Source organism: Panthera uncia, chromosome D4, assembly GCF_023721935.1.
Source record: "Panthera uncia isolate 11264 chromosome D4, Puncia_PCG_1.0, whole genome shotgun sequence".
Classification (NCBI taxonomy): Eukaryota; Metazoa; Chordata; class Mammalia; order Carnivora; family Felidae; genus Panthera; species Panthera uncia.
Window position 1 is genome coordinate 61450465 of NC_064807.1, and position 20091 is coordinate 61470555.

General features: G+C 39.7%; 1 protein-coding gene across 1 annotated transcript in view; it reads left to right on the plus strand.

The window, feature by feature from the left end:
* PLPPR1 (phospholipid phosphatase related 1) overlaps positions 1-20091 on the plus strand; it is a 75236-nt gene that overhangs the window by 33513 nt on the left and 21632 nt on the right. The window contains exon 3 of the mRNA XM_049635389.1: positions 9298-9430. Within this exon, the coding sequence (XP_049491346.1) occupies positions 9298-9430 (133 nt within the window). The remainder of the gene's footprint in view (positions 1-9297; positions 9431-20091) is intronic.

Sequence of the window (20091 nt, forward strand, 5' to 3'; positions counted from 1 at the left end):
AGGTCTATTTTTAATTTTCTGAGGAACCTCCACACTGCTTTCCAGAGTGGCTGCACCAATTTGCATTCCCACCAACAGTGCAAGAGGGTTCCCATTTCTCCACATCCTCTCCAGCATCTATAGTCTCCTGATTTGTTCATTTTGGCAAGAATGACATCTTTTAATTTATTATATTCTGTAGTCCTTGCCTAATTATCCTCCCAGCATCCCAGTGAAATAGAAAAGAGACATCCCAAAGAACATAGAGAAAGGGTGTGGTTCAAATTCCCTTCATTTTTGAGTTGAGAACCTTGAGACTTAGCCAAATTAATTTGCTGAAGTTCCAGCTAGTTCTGTATGTTACTGGACAGATAGCCACCCATTTGGTTCCACTTTTATTTTCCTCCCAAATGAGGGTCACTGCTAGGAGCCAAAACTGATTACAGTTGACAGGTTAATGGCAGAGAGCCCTGTGGCCTCGGAACCCTGCTGACAGTGCTGGGTGTTCCCCTAAGACCTGAAAAAAAGGTCCTCTAAGGTTTCTATTCTTAGAAAACAGAGCTCTTCTGATGTTCAGGAAATTTTTCTGGGAGGAAGGAACTGTGTTCATTTCTTCTGTCCCATTCTAGGGAGGTATGGCTTGTCCGAGAGCAGCCTTTGTTGGGCCACTGGGATCAAGATCCCAAGTGTCAAACGCAGCACAGCCCCTGCTTCTGAGTGCACATCCTTCATTCCCTTCACACTGCAGAGTCCTCCTATCTCAGGTTTCATATGTCAGGAGAGGCAAGAATCCCAGTCATGGCTTTGCCTCCAATAATTGTGTGGCCTCTGGTACATCATGTTCCCTCTGTGGGTTGGATTTCTCATCTGTAAATAAAAGGAGGGGTTAGGCTAGTGATCTCCGAGATCTTTCTAGATCTAATATTCCATGAAAGCTTAAAAAAAAAAAAAGCATTCTGATTGGAAAGCTCCACAAGTCAGATTCCCAATCCCCAAATCTCACCTTTCTTTCTGGAGTTTGGTTTTATACTCTGTGCCTGGTCAGTTGTTTCACAGAACTGCATAGAGTTTCTGTTGTTTATTCCTCCTTAAATCCACTTCCTGTTTTCACTGGAGTAGAAAAAAGGCAAGATCCCGCTGGGGTGACTTGTGTGACATTAACTAATGGCAATTTTCAAAAAAGTAGCTCAACCTGGACTTGTCCTTGGTTTTCTGTGCATTCTGAAACACATTAGCCTTAGAAAAACCTAGCACCTTACACTTCTGTGTGTCTGGACATTAACAATCCCACTCACGACTACAGGGACACACAAGAAATGCACAAGGGAAAAGACTCTGCCGAGTGTTTGACCTGTCATTTCCTATTTCTCCTTTTGTGCTCTGCTGTCAGAAGAGATCAGCATCATGTTGAGGCGAGGCCACATGGGATAAACTGTACAGGGACAGGCCAGTGCTGTCTCAGATCTTCAGGAAAGGTTAGAGCTTGGGCAATTTATTATGTCCAGAACTGTTTAGCCAAAAGTGGTAGCCCACACTTCCGAGAGATCTGCAGGGTGCATTCTAACCAGTGTGGAAACCCTGGATGACTACTGCCTCTGGCCTCCTAAATAAACTTGTATGCTCAGAGTTAAGGGCAGGGAGCCTGTTTGGATAAGAGGATTTAACTCAGTGGAGAATCTGATTTACTTTTATTTTACCTCAGCCCCAGTACCACAAGGCATGAGGAAATGGCTATTAAACACTTTCCTTGGCCTCACAACAAAGTGACAGGGGAGTATTTAGTATTGAAGCTGCAGAACATTTGACGCCTAGCCCGAGAGAATGGAAACAGCTCGCAGTTTGCATGCAAGTGTGCACGCACACATACATAAGACTAGTCTAGAATTTCCTAGGAAAAGGAAGAGACAAACACAATTTGATAGAAGGGCACAATTTGGAGGAAATTGTGAATCTTCATTTGGGAGGTTTCCGGACCCTAAACTCTTGGAGTGAATATAAAAGCCCAAAGCACAGTGTGGAACAGAGTGGGCTCTCACTAAATGCAAGTCTGTTGGCTGACTGGCGTGGGACGCAGCTGCTGAAGCAAAAGAGACATTGTGGGACCTTGCAGTGCCTCATAATCTGCCTCTTCCAGGCTCTGAACAATCTCGTCTGTTGAAGCCCCTTTTAACACTTTATAATTCACATCTTTTTCCCTTTGTATATTATAACGTGACTTCTTTTTTGTTTGTTTTTTACCATGAGTCCTTCATTTTGTTATTGCTGAAGCTAATGTACTTAGTCTTTACAATTACATTTTTTTCTGGGAAAGGTTTATAGATATACCCATTAATTGTTGTGGATTTTTTTTAATAAAAAATTCATTTCTCCATCTTCTGTCTATGCTGAATGTGAGTGCTCTCAATTCTTTAACAGATTATTTCTTCTCCTGATGTCATCCCAGCGAGCTATTTGCTTACTCTCTTTGAGATGTCCCTTCCAATGATTGGTGATGATTGTGTTAAGGAGCTTTGATAATTTGCTTCTTGAAAAGACTGTTTGCCTAAAAATATATGCTGGTCAATTCAGTTAGTATCACAATGCATTTTACTTTTTATTGAGAGCAGTATTTTACCTAACCCACTATAAATTCCAGTTTCTCTTATTTCCACTGTCCAGGAAAAAAGGCATAAGAGACTACTATGCTTTAGAAATGTAGCATACCACCTTGGTATACTATAACATGTGTCATATAACATAACATGGTATTTTATAACAAGTGTCAACTGAAGCCTGCCTTCTAAATGGGTAGTTGGGTAGTTGGTCCCTGGATTAACACCAGTAGGGAGGCTCCAATCTATAAACACTTATTATCCCAGTTGAACAATTTTCAAAATGCCATCATGCAAATGACCTTAATTCTAATGAAGCTTTGATCTTTAAAAGGCATAGGAAGTGTCTAGGGCTGAATTTCTTACCTACACTTGGATGTAAGAAAGCAGAAAGCTAGAGCTCTTGAACCAACCAGGGCTCAGCATTTGAAAGGACCAGGATGCCCCCGCAGATCTGGGTTGTCGATAGATGGCCCTTGTTGGGGAGGATTAGAGCAGAATGTAAAGACATTGGCAGTCAGGGCTGGCAGCACAATCTGTGCATTTTAAATTTCCTGGGTCACTAAACAAAATCTACTGCAAAAGCATGTCTCCCTTTCTTGGAAATGCTCATGACTATGGAAGCCTCTCAGGAGAATGTTGGGAGCATCTTAAAAATCCCTGGGAGTGAAAGCCCTGAAGCTATTTAGACACTAATATTGGGAAGTAAGCAAAGAACCCTCTCTTCTTCCTCAGAGTGTCCTCCACAGAAATCCCAGAGAGGGGGCCACCAGTCTCTGTTATTCTTCAGGAACCCAAGTGACAGAGATATCAGGCAACATGATGACTCTGAAGTAGGTTGCATCCATTTTGCTTAAGGGTAGATTACTTGGTGAGAGCAGAGTCCCATAGGATTTTAAAAGTGGAGAGTTTAACCAAATGAATTGAGATTGAAGCCCAATTATATGATTTCAGTTTCCCTTAATCAGCACTCTCTTGTTAGTTCCTGTCGTAAAGGCAAAGATGTTGGAGCTGGAAAAGCATGTTAGAGGTCTTCTTGTTCAACAGATGAGAAACTGAGGCCCAGAGAGGTCAAGCGATTGGTTCAAGATCAAATACCTGGTCAGGGACAGAGCAGAGATAGAATCATACCATGTTTGCTTACTCCAGGACTAGAGACAATGATTTATTATTTTTTTTAATGTTTATTTATTTTTGAGAGATAGAGTGCAAGCCGGGATGAGCCAGAGAGAGAGGAAGACACAGAATCTCAGCAGGCTCCAGGCTCCGAGCTGCCAGCACAGAGCCTGACACGGGGCTCGAACTCATGAACCACAAGATCATGATCTGAGCCGAAGTCAGAGACAATGATTCTTTTTAAATCAATCTCAACATTCTGGCCTTAGATAGACCAGGAAGTAAAAACAACAAACATTCCTTGAGTACCTATAGATGCTTTAACATACATTTTTTAATACTCTCAACTATTTGCTGATATAGCTATTACCCTCATATTCAAAATCATAAAAAAAAAAAAGAAAAACTGGGGCTCAGAAAGTTTCAATTATTACTTGCCCCCCAATTACACATCAAAAATGGAGAGAGCTGGGTTTTCAGCTTTACAGCCCACATTCAAGAAACAGCAATGGCTTTGATCTTGCCAAGTACCAGAGCTACAACTAGATATGTGTGCACCCAAAACATATATTGCAGTTCTAGATGCCCTTTTTAGTGACAACCACATATAACGTGCAGTGAAACCCCCTTACAATATGAGATTGTCATACATCTTCCAGTGACTTTTTTCTGCAAACTGTTTATATTTTGAAATCTGAAAACTGTCCCCTAAATACTGTGCGTTGATATCCTTTATTTATCACTTACCAGATCTTCTGTGAAACATTGTGAAGAAACGAGGTCTAAGAGATAACACACCCAACTGATGCACCATATTCCAGGATTATTTGTTTATTTCTTTGCCATTTGGGTTTTTATATCTGAAATACAACTTTATCAAGCTAGAACAGTTATCCTCATTACTTAAAGTATACTTACTATTATCTAAATGTCTTATGTCATGTGGGGTTGTAGCTGGCAGAGCTAAGGGATAAGAAATGCACCAATGGAATTCACGTGCAGTTCATTCATTTCCAGATCTAGAGTTTGGCCTTGGTCATTTCTCACCAGAGGGTGTTCTCATTTGCTGTGAGTGATACGATGTTTGTTAGCCAACAATCAGAAAGACCGTAATAGGGCAGCCAGGGACAAGCACATGGTGAGTCCCACATGTCCCATTTACTCTCTGAACAGAGGGGTAGATAGAGGCAGAGTGTGTGTGGCAAAGACACAGATGGGGGAACCCAGCCATTGCCAAAACCAGAGTCCTAAATCTGCCACAATGTACAAAATGGCACTCAATGTGGGCTGGAGGCCTGGCAGGAAAGAAGAGAGACCCCTTCCCTTATCAAGCAGAATTCTCTCTCTCTCTCTCTCTCTCTCTCTCTCTCTCTCTCTCTCTCTCCCCCTCTCTCTCTCCAAGCATAATCAGGCCCTATATGAGATTATGGGACCCAATAAATGGACGAATAGCACCAGGGTCACAGCATATTGACCCTGTGTGTGGTCAGTAAAATGCAGAAAAATGCACTTCCTTCAGCGCACTCAGTGGAGTCTGAGAACTGGATTGTTTCTTCAGCAACCTTTATGTCCATCACAGTCTTTACTGACAACCAGAAATATCTTCCTATTTCAGTTATAAAATGACCCCCTTCCTCCCTCACTTTCTTCCTCTCTTCCTTATGTGAATATTTATCATCACTTAATATATTCCAAGCATTGTCTGAACTGGGTATATAAGTTGGTAGATATCCTTGCTCTGACTTCTTTTTCTTTTATGCTTCATACCTCAATTGGAATTTGAATATTGCCAGCCAATAGTAACAAACCTTGTACTAATTATTACCTTTGACATGAGAGTCTTAGGATTTACTTGTGGATTTATTTGGGCCCCGTACCCTTTTGCATGACAAGTTCTGTTTGGTCTGACATGACTTGTAGTGATTTTGTTGAGATTTTTGTGTGGGTATATGGGTATGCACGTGTGTATTTTTAACAAGAATAGGTTGTGTGTAGATGTTTACACACATTTTTTGCCTCCTTTTCCCTCTTGTGTGAGTAGTGGAAAGTTTCACTAAATGGAGAATTTCTAGAATGTGCACATCTCTTTCCTGTAGAGTAAGAATGCTTTGGGCTTCTGAAATGGTTAAGGCAAGCAATGCTTATTTCTTTTCATATTTGTCCTTATGTGTTTATCACCCCCCATCCCATTTCCCTCATTTACTTTGTAACCATATGTCATTTAATGACATTACATGATGTATTTATTCAGTTTTTTTGCCCTCCCTACACACACACACACACACACACACACACACACACACACACACACACGACATCTGTTCACGGCTATGCCTCCAGTGCTAAAACAATTCCTGGCAGAGTGGGTTCTCCCTCTCCAAAACTGTTGAATTCAAAATGAGGATATGATGAATTTAGTTTAGAAGAGATAATTCACTTTGTATTACTTGGTCCACAGTTTTCATTTATTCTTAAGCAATACACCAAGAATTGTGTGTTTTCTGGTCCATATTGTCAATTTCCTGCAATGTTCATCTTCAGAGAAATAAAGGTCAGAGGTCAGAGTCTATAAGGTCAGATTCTACCTGGAAGTAGGTCCTCTAAAGATTCAATCTTTTGTTTATTCAACAAGTATTAATTGAGCCTACCAGACCTTGTTCTAAGCACCATACAAGGAATGGCACAAGTCCTTCCCATAAGAATATTGTAGTCAAATGAAGAGGGACACACAAACAATAATTGCAGTTAAGTGGGTAGATGTCAAGAGAGAGATCTGTATAACATGTTGTGGGAGCAATGACAAGACAGGGTCTCTCTTTTCCCGAGGGGATCTGGTAAAGGCTTTGGGGAGGGTAGTGACATTTTCACTGGGTCCAGAAGGATAAATAATAGAAATTATTTTTTGTTCTTTATAGTCCACCTCATTACACCTGTGTTCCAAAAGACCTTCCTTAATCTGGTGTGCTTCATTCAACATTGAGTAACTATGATGTACCTTACACTGGGCTAAGCCGGGGGATGCCGTAGGGAGGGGATAGTAACCAAGAATACCAGGACATCCCATAACAAAGAACAACAGTAATCACATGTAACCGTTTCTGATAAGAAATAGAAAAGAGAAACGCAAGGTAAGAAATTCACGTATAACAAGAATGCCTGAGCTAGTCTGTGGAATCAGAGAAAACTCCCTCAAGGAAATACTGTTTCATGTATCCAAGCATGCATGAATCCATCCCCATCTGTTCACTAAGATAAAAAACCAACAATACGCTTCCATCACGTACAGTAAGGACAAACAAAACCCTTTGGCACCTTATTTTAGCAGAGATAGGTCTTACTAGAAAAGAAGGAGGGCTGAGTTCTTAAAGCTATTCAGATATTTGTACATGACAGAGCATCATCTCGTTGTTAATTCCAAGGGACATTAGGCACAAAATATTTTTAACTCGGAACAACCATACTTCGACGCCACCTGCCAAAGTGATACATCCCATTGTGTGCCTGTCTGACCCCAAATACTGTCTACTCCTGCCAACTTCCCACCTCCTTCTGACTTTCCTCTAGTGCTATTTCCACAACACCATTCTGTCTTGTACTTTAATAGCATCTGAGTTTTTCAGTATTTAAAGCATATTACGCTTAACTTGTTTTGTTTTCTATGTTCTCAATATTAAACACAGATGCAACAAATATTTTTATTGAGTCACTACTTAGTAAAAGTGTAAGCAGTCGAGATGAAGACCATGGAGCCAGGTCTTCTTGGCTTCAGAGCCAGGGTTTGTGACTTACTAGCTCTGACCTTAGACAAATTATTGAATCCCTCTGTGCCTCAGGTGTTACATTTGTACAATCAGGATAACACTTGTGCATGGAATTATGTGTAAAGGCCACATTCTAGTGCTGCCTCCAACACTGACTGTGTGTGGCCAAGCGCTGAGACCTTTGGCGTCCTAGATCATAAAAGGGAAAATATCTGTAAATGGTTCCAATTTTATAATTTTATCGTTTCATTTCCACACCCTGTGCCATTCATGATGTTGCCACCTTCATCCATCTATTCCATAATGACGGAAGGAATATAAGGAATGGGAATTCTTAACGTATTGATAAAGTTTATCTAACACCATAAGCATGTACATAGCAAAGAAGAACATCTATAGGATCACATTCTTCTGGGAAAATGTTGAAATTGGGACTAGGAAAATAAAAATGGCATGTGATGTGGTGGAAAGTGTGGACTTGAGAATTTAGTTGTCCTGGATGCCAATCCCAGTGCCCCCACATGCCAATTGTATGCTTTGGAAGGTCCTGAATGTTCTATCTTCCCCAGCAAAGCAAGGATAATAATACTTATACTAGGAATCTTATAAGCATGAAAAATACTATGATGAAGTGCCTGACACATAGTTTTCAATAGATGATGGTAATTAGTAACTTTTTATTCTTTGTTGGTGGTTCTCAGTCTTCTTTTTGGCAGAGTTGGTGACAACTTACCTCATGCTAGTTCCTTATTTTTTTTTTTGAGAGACAGACAGAGAGAGAGCAAGCCTGAGTGGGGGAGGGGGAGAGGGCGAGGGAGAGAGAGAGTCCCAAGCAAGCTCTACACTCAGCACAGAGCCTGATGGGGGACTCAATCTCACAACCATGAGATCATGAACTGAGCCAAAATCAAGACTCAGACACTTAACCAACTGAGCCACCCAGTCACCCTCCCCTGTCAGTTCCTTATTTTAAATAGGAATATACTGTGCTGAGTACTACAAGAGTAATCAAGAAACATAGGTTGTGGTCCCTGTCCTCAGAAAGTTTACAGCCTACACAAAGACATTATAATGTATATAGTAATATATATGTATTAGTTCAAGATAACGAGAGAGAGGTACCAAGGTACCAGTTATAAAGAGACAGTCAACCAGTTCATAGTAAGAGAAATAAAGCTCAAGCCAATATATTCAAGTAAAGATTTATCAGGTGAATAATGTGTTGCCATGTAACAAGGTAATAACTTGTTATGTGTGCTTATAATGCCTTGTTAGGCACATGGGGCTGTCCCAGTCATTTCTCATCATTGCAACTCACACATTCAGTTAAAAAAATCAATCCCAGGGACACCTGGGTGGTTCAGTCGATTGAGCGTCGGTGCTTGATTTCACCTCAGGTCATGGTCTCGTAGTTTGAGAGATAACAGTGAGGATCCTGCCTGGGATTCTCAATCTCTCCCTCACCCTCTGCCCCTCCCCCACTCATGCTTGCTCCCTCTCTGTCTCTCTCTCTCTCTGTCTCTCAAAATAAATAAATAAACATGAAAAAAATTCAGTCCCAGTGTGAGTGAGCCTTATCATAGTTCCTACTGCAATTCACTATTTCCATTTATGTTTTTATGACCTTAGAATTTAATAATATAGCCTGAAACCTAGCTGAAATTATCAGTTATTGCCACCTCTAATTCTTTTGAAGAATTAAGTCCAAATTATGATTTAACTCTCCATCTCTGCAACATGCCATCTTTTAAAAGCATTTGGAGCTTCAGAAGTTTTTGTTTTTTAAGGCAACTGGTCTCTTTTGTCAGACAGCTTTCCAACTTGACATTTCTTAAACATTCTTTCTCCAGATTTTTATTGGTGAGATATCCATGTATTTCATAAAGTCAACCAGAGAATCTCTAATTGCCCAGGAGAAAACAATCCTGACCGGAGAATGCTGTTACCTGAACCCCTTACTCCGAAGGATCATAAGATTCATAGGTGAGTATAAGAACATGCTGAACTGAACCCTCGCCCGCAGGTAAAACCTACTACCCTTACCACAGATGGACACACTTGATAAAATAAACTAAGCTATGAAAGCATCAACTTTTCAAAGCAACGGTTTCTTTAGGGATTTTCCAGGAAGTACAGAAACCGAGCCTAATCGTAGTGCCATGTCAAATTTTTCATCCTTAAAGTGAAGCAGTACTTATTTTCTCACAAATGATTTCAACTTACTTAGATTTTTCCCCCTACACAATATTTATCTGAGATTCCCTCTGGACATATATTTTCATAGTCACCAGCTATTGTCATATACCCTTTAACTGAGTCAGGGGAGCATGTGGGGGCCCAGCAGGGGACACCAATAAAATGAATTTAGAAATAATCAAATTTCCTGACAAAAATTTTCCATCCAGTATAATTTTGTTATGTGTTATGTATGGGCAATCTAATCCATCAGATTCTGGAAAACAAGGTTGGAAGGCAGAATCCATCTGATTCTGCCTTTCCAAGTTTGGAAAACAAATAGTTTTATTAGCATTCATGATAAGAAATAATTAAGGCATGTTCTATATCTGTCCTTCTAGGACTTTTATAAAAATGTCTGAGGTGGTGTGGATAATGACTATAGATATGGGGATGAGTGTGTATATGGGTATAGGTAGGAATATACCTATATATATTCCTACCTCTGATTAGATCTTCATGGGAGCCAGGATAAAACTCCCGAGTGTGATCATAGCCGGTATTGAAACAAGCTGTGATACTAGTGAGAACCTACAGAACTGACAACTGGGAAATTCAGTGAAGTCCAGAATATGGCATGCTCTAAACTCTTGGTTTTCCTTAATCCTGTTTTTTCCCCGCTGTAGGAAAAAGGGTTGAATTTCCTCAAGTCATAGGCAAATGACCACATTAAAATCAAATATGCAATAACTTCTATGATCAGAGTAGAAATGAGGGACGTAGTACAGCGGGAAGTCTAAGAAAATCTAATTTCAAAGAAGCAACCCTTAACATTAAAATAGTCTTCAGCATCTACTGATAGTATTTGCAGAATGACCTGTGGCAGTCTGTAATCAGCTCATTGGGTAATCCCCTAATCAATACAATGTCATCCCTGTCTGTGAGTTCACTCATTCCAAACAGTGGTGCCTTTCAAAGATGTTTGGAGTTCGGTCACTTCCCACCAGAGTGGCGAGGTAACAAATCATCGAGGAGAAAACAAAAGGAGAAAAGAGAATATTTATTATCAGTAGAGTGGAGTAGATGCTTTATAAACATTTCATTTAATCCACCCAACACCCAATAAGGTAATTGATAATCCTAATTGTACAAGTGAAGATCTGATATAAAATGGGATGAAGTAACTTTTCCCAAGGAGTATGAGAGTGCCTGTGTATGTATATAGACACATTTACATAATTTGATTCGGAGAAGATTTCATGTTCACTGCCTGATCATATAATGAGAGCAAGTTATTCAAAGCAGAAAGTTATTAGACTATAATTAAGCAGAGATATCTTTATAAAAGTCACTGTTGTTTTTCCTTGGCAAAGATAATTTATACCTATTTGGGATCCGCCCCAGCTGGGGCAGAGTCCAAAGAATAGAAATTGTAACTGATATCTGTCATTTATACAGACCTGCCTGTATGCATTGTCAGGGCAAGACTTTGTTCACGGAGGGATGCCAAAAGGCCCCCACCATCCAGGAACGAACCCTGCCGATTGCCAGCGGTGGTACCTGAAATCCCTACTGTAGTCAGTGCATCGAGCTGAGGTGTGGTTTCAGGAGGACAATTAAATAGAAATGTCTCACCCTAGAGGAACATCAAACTCCCATTTCCATAATCAGTGACACTTTAGTCCATTGGGGTCTATCATAAGCTGACAGAGATACTTCTCACAGGGATGCTTGTGTGGGGAGACAGCCAGCAGGTAGCATGTAAACCTTGGAGAATTAGAGGAACAGCATCAAAAGAGAAGAGAGATTGCTGGCTAAGGAAGCACCTGCTCCATTCTTTTCATCTTTTGTTTTATGGCACCAGAATCTGCCCAGTTGCTTAAATCAAAAACCTAGAAGTCACATTAAACCAAAGGAGAACTTGTTAGAAATGTGCATTCTTAGGCTCCATTCCATACCTACAGAATCAGAAAGTCTGGGGATGGAGCCTGATAATCTGTGTCTCATGATAGGTCATCCAGGTGATTCTGATGCACTCTGAAGTTTGGGAGCCACAGCTTTAAGCCATTGAGATTTCTTGCCCTGTAAGTGGTCTCCCTCCATCTTGTCTTGCAACATGGCTCTGTGTACCCCAGCCCTGCAAAAATAACATCCATTGACCACTTTGCACGTGTTTCCGGAGCAAAAGTATGATCAGGTCATTTCCCTGCTTAAGTTCTTTCAAAGAATCCCTAGCGTGTTTAACAGTGTGATGCTTTGCCCTGGTTCCTGTTCATGTGCTGCTCCTTCTGCCTATTGCCATCCTCTCGCCCTTACAGCTGACAATCCTGCTCGTTCTCCAACACGCAGCTTACGTGTTACCTGTTTACCAACCCAGACAGCTCTCTACCTCCTCTCCCCAGCCCCCACTGAGCCTTACACCTGCATCTTTTATAGGCACTTACAATTTCACTGTAATTATGTAAGACTTTTACTCCTACTAACTTGTGATCCTTCGTAGAGCAGGAACTGTATCTTTTCACTTTTTATCAACAGCATATTGCAAAATACCTGGCACATAGTAGGTTTTCATTAATTTTTTTTTTTTTTTGGATAAGTAAAGAACAAAGATTACCTGTGTTAAGACACAGATTTGCCTAAAATTGCTTCCATAAATGCTGGTTCTTAAATATTCATTTACCTGCTGTTTAATTAACCTTATTACCACTCTTCAGCTTAGTCCCAGGAAATTAAAGTACATAAGTTAGGCAGTTTCTAAGAGGAGGTGAGAGAAGTCTGTCCTAACTTCATATAGGAGAGTTGAAGGTGTAGGGAAAGGCTATTTATCTTAAGAAGAGTAACATTTTTTTTTTAGTACCTGGATTAATGTTTTTTTTATAAGAGGAAAAAACATACTACTTAAAAATCCTTTAAATAGGGATGCTTCCTTTGAAAACAATCAAAGTAAACTAAGGCAGTAATCAAATATACTAGAAATGTTATTGTAAAGAGATTAACAGTCTGTTTTTCTGACCTAGTAACCACCAAAAATGATCAGAAAATGGCAACTGTTTCAGCTAACTATTCTAATTAAGTTGAAATCCCATGACTTTCTCTTGCCGTTTATGTAATTATTCTAGAGTCCATTACAAATAGTATTTCCCAACAGATACGATCAGCTTCGCATTGCAAAATGACCAGTGAATTAGCAAAATATTTTTAAGCAGAATCATGCTGCATGCTGTCAAAGGTGAGGGAAAAGTTGGAATTCGAATACATTTTTGGCAAGACTAAACTGATATACCCTTTCTGCATAACAGTTTGATGGTATATTTCAATAATCTTAAAAACAGCTGTCCTTTTTAACCCAAAATTCTACTTCAAATAATTTATCCTACGGAAATGATCACTGCTATAGATTAATTTTTATGGACTAAAATTATTTTTTATAACCTAAATTAGAAATCTCTCAAGATACAATTTTTTCAAAATAATGCTCCCACCACAAGTTGCAACCTCAGAAAATATTATTTTTAAGAATTTTTAATGAAAAGGGAAATATTCACGATATAATTTTATGTGAAAAAGTCAAGACACTATGAATCTATATTTCAAAATAAGGATACAGTATCATAGGTGTGTATGTGTGTGTTTATTTGTGTGTGGGTATCCCAGAGAAAAAAAGATTGAAGGGAAATACACTAAAAGTTACCTTTGTCACTTCTGAGTGTTAGAAGAATGGTTGAATAATTTTTATCTTTTGCTTTCTATGCTCTAATTTTTAATTTTTATCATCAATATGTATAATTTTAAAATCAGAAAAGAAAGCTAAACATTATTTTTTTAAGGGGCAGGGAGAAGGAGTGGCAAAATAGAGGCTATCCGGAAGGATGGCCATGTCCTTTAACGTGGTCCTCAGTGTAGGAAGCAGAACTGAGCGTGGCACCTTGGCTCTCAGTCTCCCCTAGTCTGGGTGGTGTGGACTTGCACAGCATCCCCTCACTCTACCCCACAGATCCAAATTTAAATTTTCAGTAAGAAAATGGCAAGAATAGTGAAGTCAAAGGGAAACCTTCAAACGAAGCCATCTCCACCAGTAGACAGATGCTAAGTGTGTTGGCCTTCACAGAGAAGATGGAATTCTTCTGATTCACAGATCCAACAGTAAATTGGTTTTCCCAAAGTTATCATTATAGGAAGGATTCCCAGCCTCCTGAATGTAGGGATGTACCCTCATAAGTGTTCCACCCCTTTCTAAATTGTTGTTTAATTTCTCAAGTTTTGTTTACATGATGTGGGAAGGGTGGAAAAGGATGGCTGAACTAACAAATTTCACCAGCATTTTATAAGAACAGATGTACCTAAATTAGTAACACGTACTTGGACTTTTCCCTTGCCTCATCATTTTCCTCTCCAGTCCTTTTCTTATACAATCTCTTTGGTATTGCATTAAATTCTACAACAACAACACCCAGATTTAAGCTCTCGAAAGAGATAAACCACTGCGTTCTTTTTTCAGGAGCAAAGACAACATAAGGAAGTCACATTTTCCCAAAAATTCATGAAGATAAGTTTAGTTATATCCTTTTCATTTACAAATATACTTGAGTAAAAGTATTCTTGTAAATATCAATTATTAAACAGTAACTTTTTAATTTAATGTTGGAAAGTAATGAATAAAAAGCATTAGAATTTGGTGAGGGTTTTGGGGTTGTTTGCCATGTGGAGGGAAAACTAAACTAACTATCTTCTTGAATAACTAATTTGTTTGAGGTTAAAGGAAAAAAACTCATCTAAATATGTCAAGACTAGACTGTCTATTAGCAACTAAATTAGCCTGTCACCCAGAAGCTCTTTATTATGGGCTTTCCATTTGGGATCCTATAGTTGCTCCATTATTACTTCTAATAAAATTTTAATTAAATACTAAGCAAGTCTTATGTCATTTAGGTCAGGTCTGTGGATGAGGTAGCACTGGACAGAATAGAAAGTAGCATGGTAAACAGTTAATTCATGTAACACTAATTAATTGCCATAAATTAACTATGATCTAAATGGAGCATGAATATTTTAAATGCAGTTTCAAAGGTCACAGTGTTTTATGGCCATAAGAATTGATACCCTGAGACAAGCTTAATGTCAGCCTTTTTGAGAACTAGAAAATCCTTCTCCATTTGGAAAGTCATTTAAATGTACTTTATCTGAAAAGAGATGTCACTGGATTCAGTAAGTCCATTTCTATGTACCTTCAGTATTTATAATTAAATTATAAACTGGAGGACTGATCATATTCATTCAGCCTTCAACAAATAATTTGTTGGCATCTACCATATGGTAAGCACTGATTAAGGTGTTGAGGACATATTAGTGAACCAAATAGAGATTTATTTGCCCTCATTGAGTTTATATTCCAGTAGGGGAAACTAAGCGTTAAACAAAATAAATAAGTAAATTATAGTGTTCATTAGGAGATAAGTGCCATGGGGAAAAATAATGTAGAAAAAGGAAACAGGGAGTTTCTGGGGATAGATATGTGATTTTAAAGGCTGTCCTACAAAGAGAATTGTCTAGAGTTGGCAGTGACTTCACAGCAGGATAGCGACTGTCTCAGGAACCTAGGTGCCCCGTGAACTAGGCCAGCCCCACGTGCCAACTGAAGAAGCTGAAGTTCCATTCTTTTCTAAAAAATTAGGGTGCCCAGGCACCCAACTTTAGTTCTGAGACAAGAAGCTGGAGAAAAAGGGCAAATGCAAGGCAGGGCATGGGCTTATAAGCAGATGGAGATATTCCTGGAGCTCAGCAATATAAACCAGAATTGAAGCTCTAGGATATAGATCAGAAACCAGAGTAGAAGCTCTACGATATAGATCAGGAGGAGAAAGCCAGGATGGGTCTTAGGGGAAAAAAATGGAACCTCAGTTTCTGGGCTCCGTGAGCAGCCAAGCCACCAGACTTCAAGACTGGCCTGTTTGGTGTTTCCTTCTAGGGAGCAGAGATGCAAGGAGGAGAGGGATACTGAGGCTGGGAGCTCTGAATGACCTAAAAGGCAGAACCAGACCTCTGTTCAGGTCTCCAGAGGTTGTGATGAGGCTGCCTGTGGTTGCTTTGCTCAGTGGACGGAACAAATCTGCTCTCCTTTGAGTGCCATCCTCTGTGAACCAGCACATTACATACAGTCCAGAGCAAGACTCCTACTCCAGACTCTATAGGGTACTCTCATTATCAAGAGGAAAGTTAGTTAGTCATATGAGACTCTAGTGATCCTTCCCTGAGGGTCTTCCCAGCACCAGTGTTTAAAGACTGGACTCTGATGAAAGGAGCAAGTAGATGGCCACTTTCTTACACTTTGCAGATGAGCCAGTGCACATTCATGGCACGTCAGTGAACCTCTCTGCTATAAAGCCATTTCTCAACCTCAGCACTATTGACCTGTTGAGCCAGATCATTCTTTTCTGCATAGGGTGTTCAGTAGCATCCCTGGCCTCTATACACCAGATGTCAGTAGCACCCCTGACCCACTAGTGTCAATCAAAAATGCCTCTGAACACTGCAAAATGACCCCTGGAAGCAGGACCACCCTCAGTTTTAAAGATTTAGGAAGACAAGTATACTTCGGACTTTTGCTTCAAATGTTACGTGAATATTTTTGCTATGAAGATACTACACACATCACAAAATGAGGCACAGTGAGATACAAAAATACTGTCTGAATATTGGAAATGACTTCCAACAATCGATAAAGGGTGGTTTCAAAGCTTTCTATGTGAAAAATAAAATTTGCAATATATGCAAATATCGAATCACTATACTGCACACTTGAAACTAATGTTCGGGGAGCCTGGGTGGCTCAGGCAGCTAAGCGTCCAGCTTCAGCTTAGGTTATGATCTTGTGGTTCATGAGTTCGAGCCTCACATCCGGCTCTGTGCTGACAGCTCAGAGCCTGGAGCCTGCTTCGGATTCTTTGTCTCGCTCTCTCTCTCTGCCCCTCCCCTGCTCACTCTCTTCTCTCTCTCAAAAATAAATAAAACCTTCTCAAAATTAAAAGAAAAGAAATTAATGTTCTATGTCAGTTATACCTCGATTAAAAAAGTGGTGCTTTGGAAACGATTGAAATGATTATATTAGAATGTGATAACAGTGATTAGGAAATGCGTCAAGCAGAGGGCAACAGCACCAGATCAGTAATCTGTCAGTTATCAACAGGACCTGATGCTTGTCAGTGGTGGGAATGGAGGGAATTCAAAGCACCAGCTTTGTTTTTGAAACACAAACATTGTCAGAAAGGGCAGAACTCGGGATCTGCTATTTAGAAGCCCTTCAGAATTTAATATACCCATTGTTAGATTCTTTGGTAGGTTAGGAATCTAGAATCTTCCCTCTCCATATTTAGTTTGTATCTAGGGCATACTTCCTAGATTTACCTGCATGCAACTTCTCCATTTTATTGTAGAATTCCACTGCCTCTGGCCAACTTTTAGGATCTTTGTCTCTCTCAAGCAGCATTTGGATCCACACTGCCTAGGGGAACTGAGAGGCAGATATTGTAAGGCCAGCAGGAGTCAGACATTTGAGCGAGAAAAACACTGAGGAACTGTCCCCAGAAAGGAGGACTAAAGAAGACACTCCAGTTGAGATGAAACTGTGTCATCAAGAAATGTAATTTTATGCTTTGGGGAAGTAGAGATGTGTTTGTTCTTTCATTTATAAAAATATTTAGGAGGAATGGTTCCTGTTGGTTACCCATCATCTTTATTAAGTAATTATCCTTAACCTTCATCCATCATGATGAGTAGATATACTGCCAAATATAAGGTACTTTTTAAAACCACCAGCTCATCATATTGTAAAAGGTACTTTATTAATACGGAGAATGAATAACACAAAGAGCCGAATATTTGATTGAGGTTGTTAGCATTACAGGGTCCTTGTCTCTTTCCTCTGTTTTAAAAATAACTTTATAACCAATTTTGTAATCAAGCCTGGGTGGCTCAGTCAATTAAGCATCCGACTTTGGCTCAGGTCTTGATCTCACGGTTTGTGAGTTTGAGCCCCGTGATGAGCGAGCCCAATTCTGATCTTCTGAACCCTCTCTCCTGCCCCTCCCCCACTTGCGTGCATGCTCTGTCTCTCTCTCTCTCTCTCTCTCTGTCTCTGTCTCTCAAAAATAAATCATTAAAAATAAAATAAAATAAAATAAAATAAAATAAAATATACTGAGGACATTTATTTCCCTCAGTTATAAAAACAGTAGTAACTAGTATCTATATCAAGCTCACGATTTACAAAATGTTTTTACAACTATTTCTGTGATTTGCATAATAACCCTGTGATATAAAGGAACTGAGGTCCAGACTAGTTGATTTAAATAAAATTATTCTTAGAATTAAAACCATGTCATTAAGACAAGTAGACTCCCACCAGCCTTTGGTGTTTTCATGAAATATGTAGGAAACAGAGACCACATGGATCTTGTTTTGTGAACACTTGAAATTAACTGTCCAAGGAACTGATGTATTCAATAGTGTCAGAAACTTCTTTCTGAAGCATAAGATATTTGATGTGTGTAGATCAATTTGCACTGATGGGTGTTGTAATATATTAGAAAAAAAATTAGATTCATTGCCAAAGTGATAAAAAAAAAAAAAACTACCTCATTCAGTGATGACATATCCCAAGTATTTTATCATAATATTCTTGTTGGAAAATTGTTGCCTAAAATATTGAGGAATTCTTGTTCAGTTGTGACAAGTGCAATACATTTCATCGGGGGCATGTTCTAAATCCTTGCCTCTTCTCATTGTGCATTTGCTCATGTGTGTGCATGTGTGTCTGTGTGTGTGGCCAAGCAAACAGGACTAAAAGTGTTGTTTTTCATGGCCTGATGCCTACTCATATTTTTTTAAATTTTTTTTAATGTTTATTTATTTTTTTTGAGAGAGAGACAGAGACAGGATGGGAGTGGGTTAGGGGCAGAGAGAGAGGGAGACACAGAATCCGAAGCAGGCTCCAGGCTCTGAGCTGTCAGCACAGAGCCTGACACGGGGCTCGAACTCATGAGCTGTGGCCTACTCATATTTTTTTAGGTTTATGAAAATATAAGCTTAGAAGGTTATGATTAAGAGTATGGATTTAGGGGCACCTGGGTGGCTCAATTGATTAAGTGTCTGACTCTTGGTTTCGACTCAGATCATGATCTCACAGTTCCTGAGTTCGAGCCCCACATCAGGCTCTGCACTGACAGTGTGGAACCTGCTTGGGATTCTCTCTCTCTCCCTTTCTCTCTGCCCCTCCCCCACTCACACTGTATCTCTCTCTCTCTCTCTCTCTCTCTCTCAAAATAAATAAATCAACTTAAAAAAAAAAGAGTGTGGATTTAGAGCCATACTATTTAGTTTCTAATCCCACCTCTTTTTTGGTCAAGTTAATTGACCTCTTTGTGAAATGTGGAGCTACTAACAGTGTCTACCTCATAGAGTTGTGGTGGCAACTGAGTGAACTATATTCTAAAGCATTTAGACCAATACCTAATGCACACTAAGCACACGGTATTAGCGATCCTTGTTACTGTCTTTATTGTTATTACCTAGTATCCATGGCACGCTTATTTAAACATCTCACCTGTGCGGTACATCCTTACAAGGAAATGGGATGAACATGGTAACACAGATAAGTCTCTTCGTTGGGTAACTTTCAGTTTGAATAAAGCATATTAAACAGAAGACGCTTCAGGGCACCTGGGTGGCTCAGTCAGTTAAACATCCTACTGTTGATGTTGGCTCAGGTTGTGACATCGAGCCCTTGGGTCAGGCTCCTCACTGGGCATGGAGCCTGCTTTAGATTCTCTCTCTTTGTCTCTCTCCGTCTCTCTCTCTCTCTCTCTCTCTCTCTCTCTCTGTCTCAAAAACGAAAAGACATTTCACCTTCTTTCTTTCCTTTTCCTAAAGAAATGGTTGTTTCCTGAGAGAATGGTCTTCACAGCGGAATTGAGAGCAACAGCTGACTGACTTTCTCCACTGAGATTTTCCACTAAGGAACTTGATGTGGCAAAAGTAAAAGCAAAAAGGAACTCTGTTCGTTTCTTTGTATCTTGTATTCTATTTACGATGGAGATTTGGTGGAAGATACGATCTAAAATTAAGAGTTGGTGATTGAATCAGAATGTGCACTGAGGAAATGGCCCATAAGAATTCCTTAGGTGTTCCCCTTCCACTGTCGAAAATGGCACTGACGAACCCATGCCACTGGCTCTACTTGTTCCTGTGGGATAAGCTTTTCATCCATTTCCCCACTAAACCAAAGGCTAGGAAGTGATTCGAAGGCGGTTTGCTTGTTGCTCAAGTGTCATAGTAGGAAAACTATCACAAAAGATTCACAAAGCTGGTTACATTTTGGACATGAGAAAATGTTCAAGCATTCTCAGTGTCACATAGCACAATAGTTTTTCCATCCTCTCTTTCACTGCATTGTTTTGCTAAACATAGACACAGGA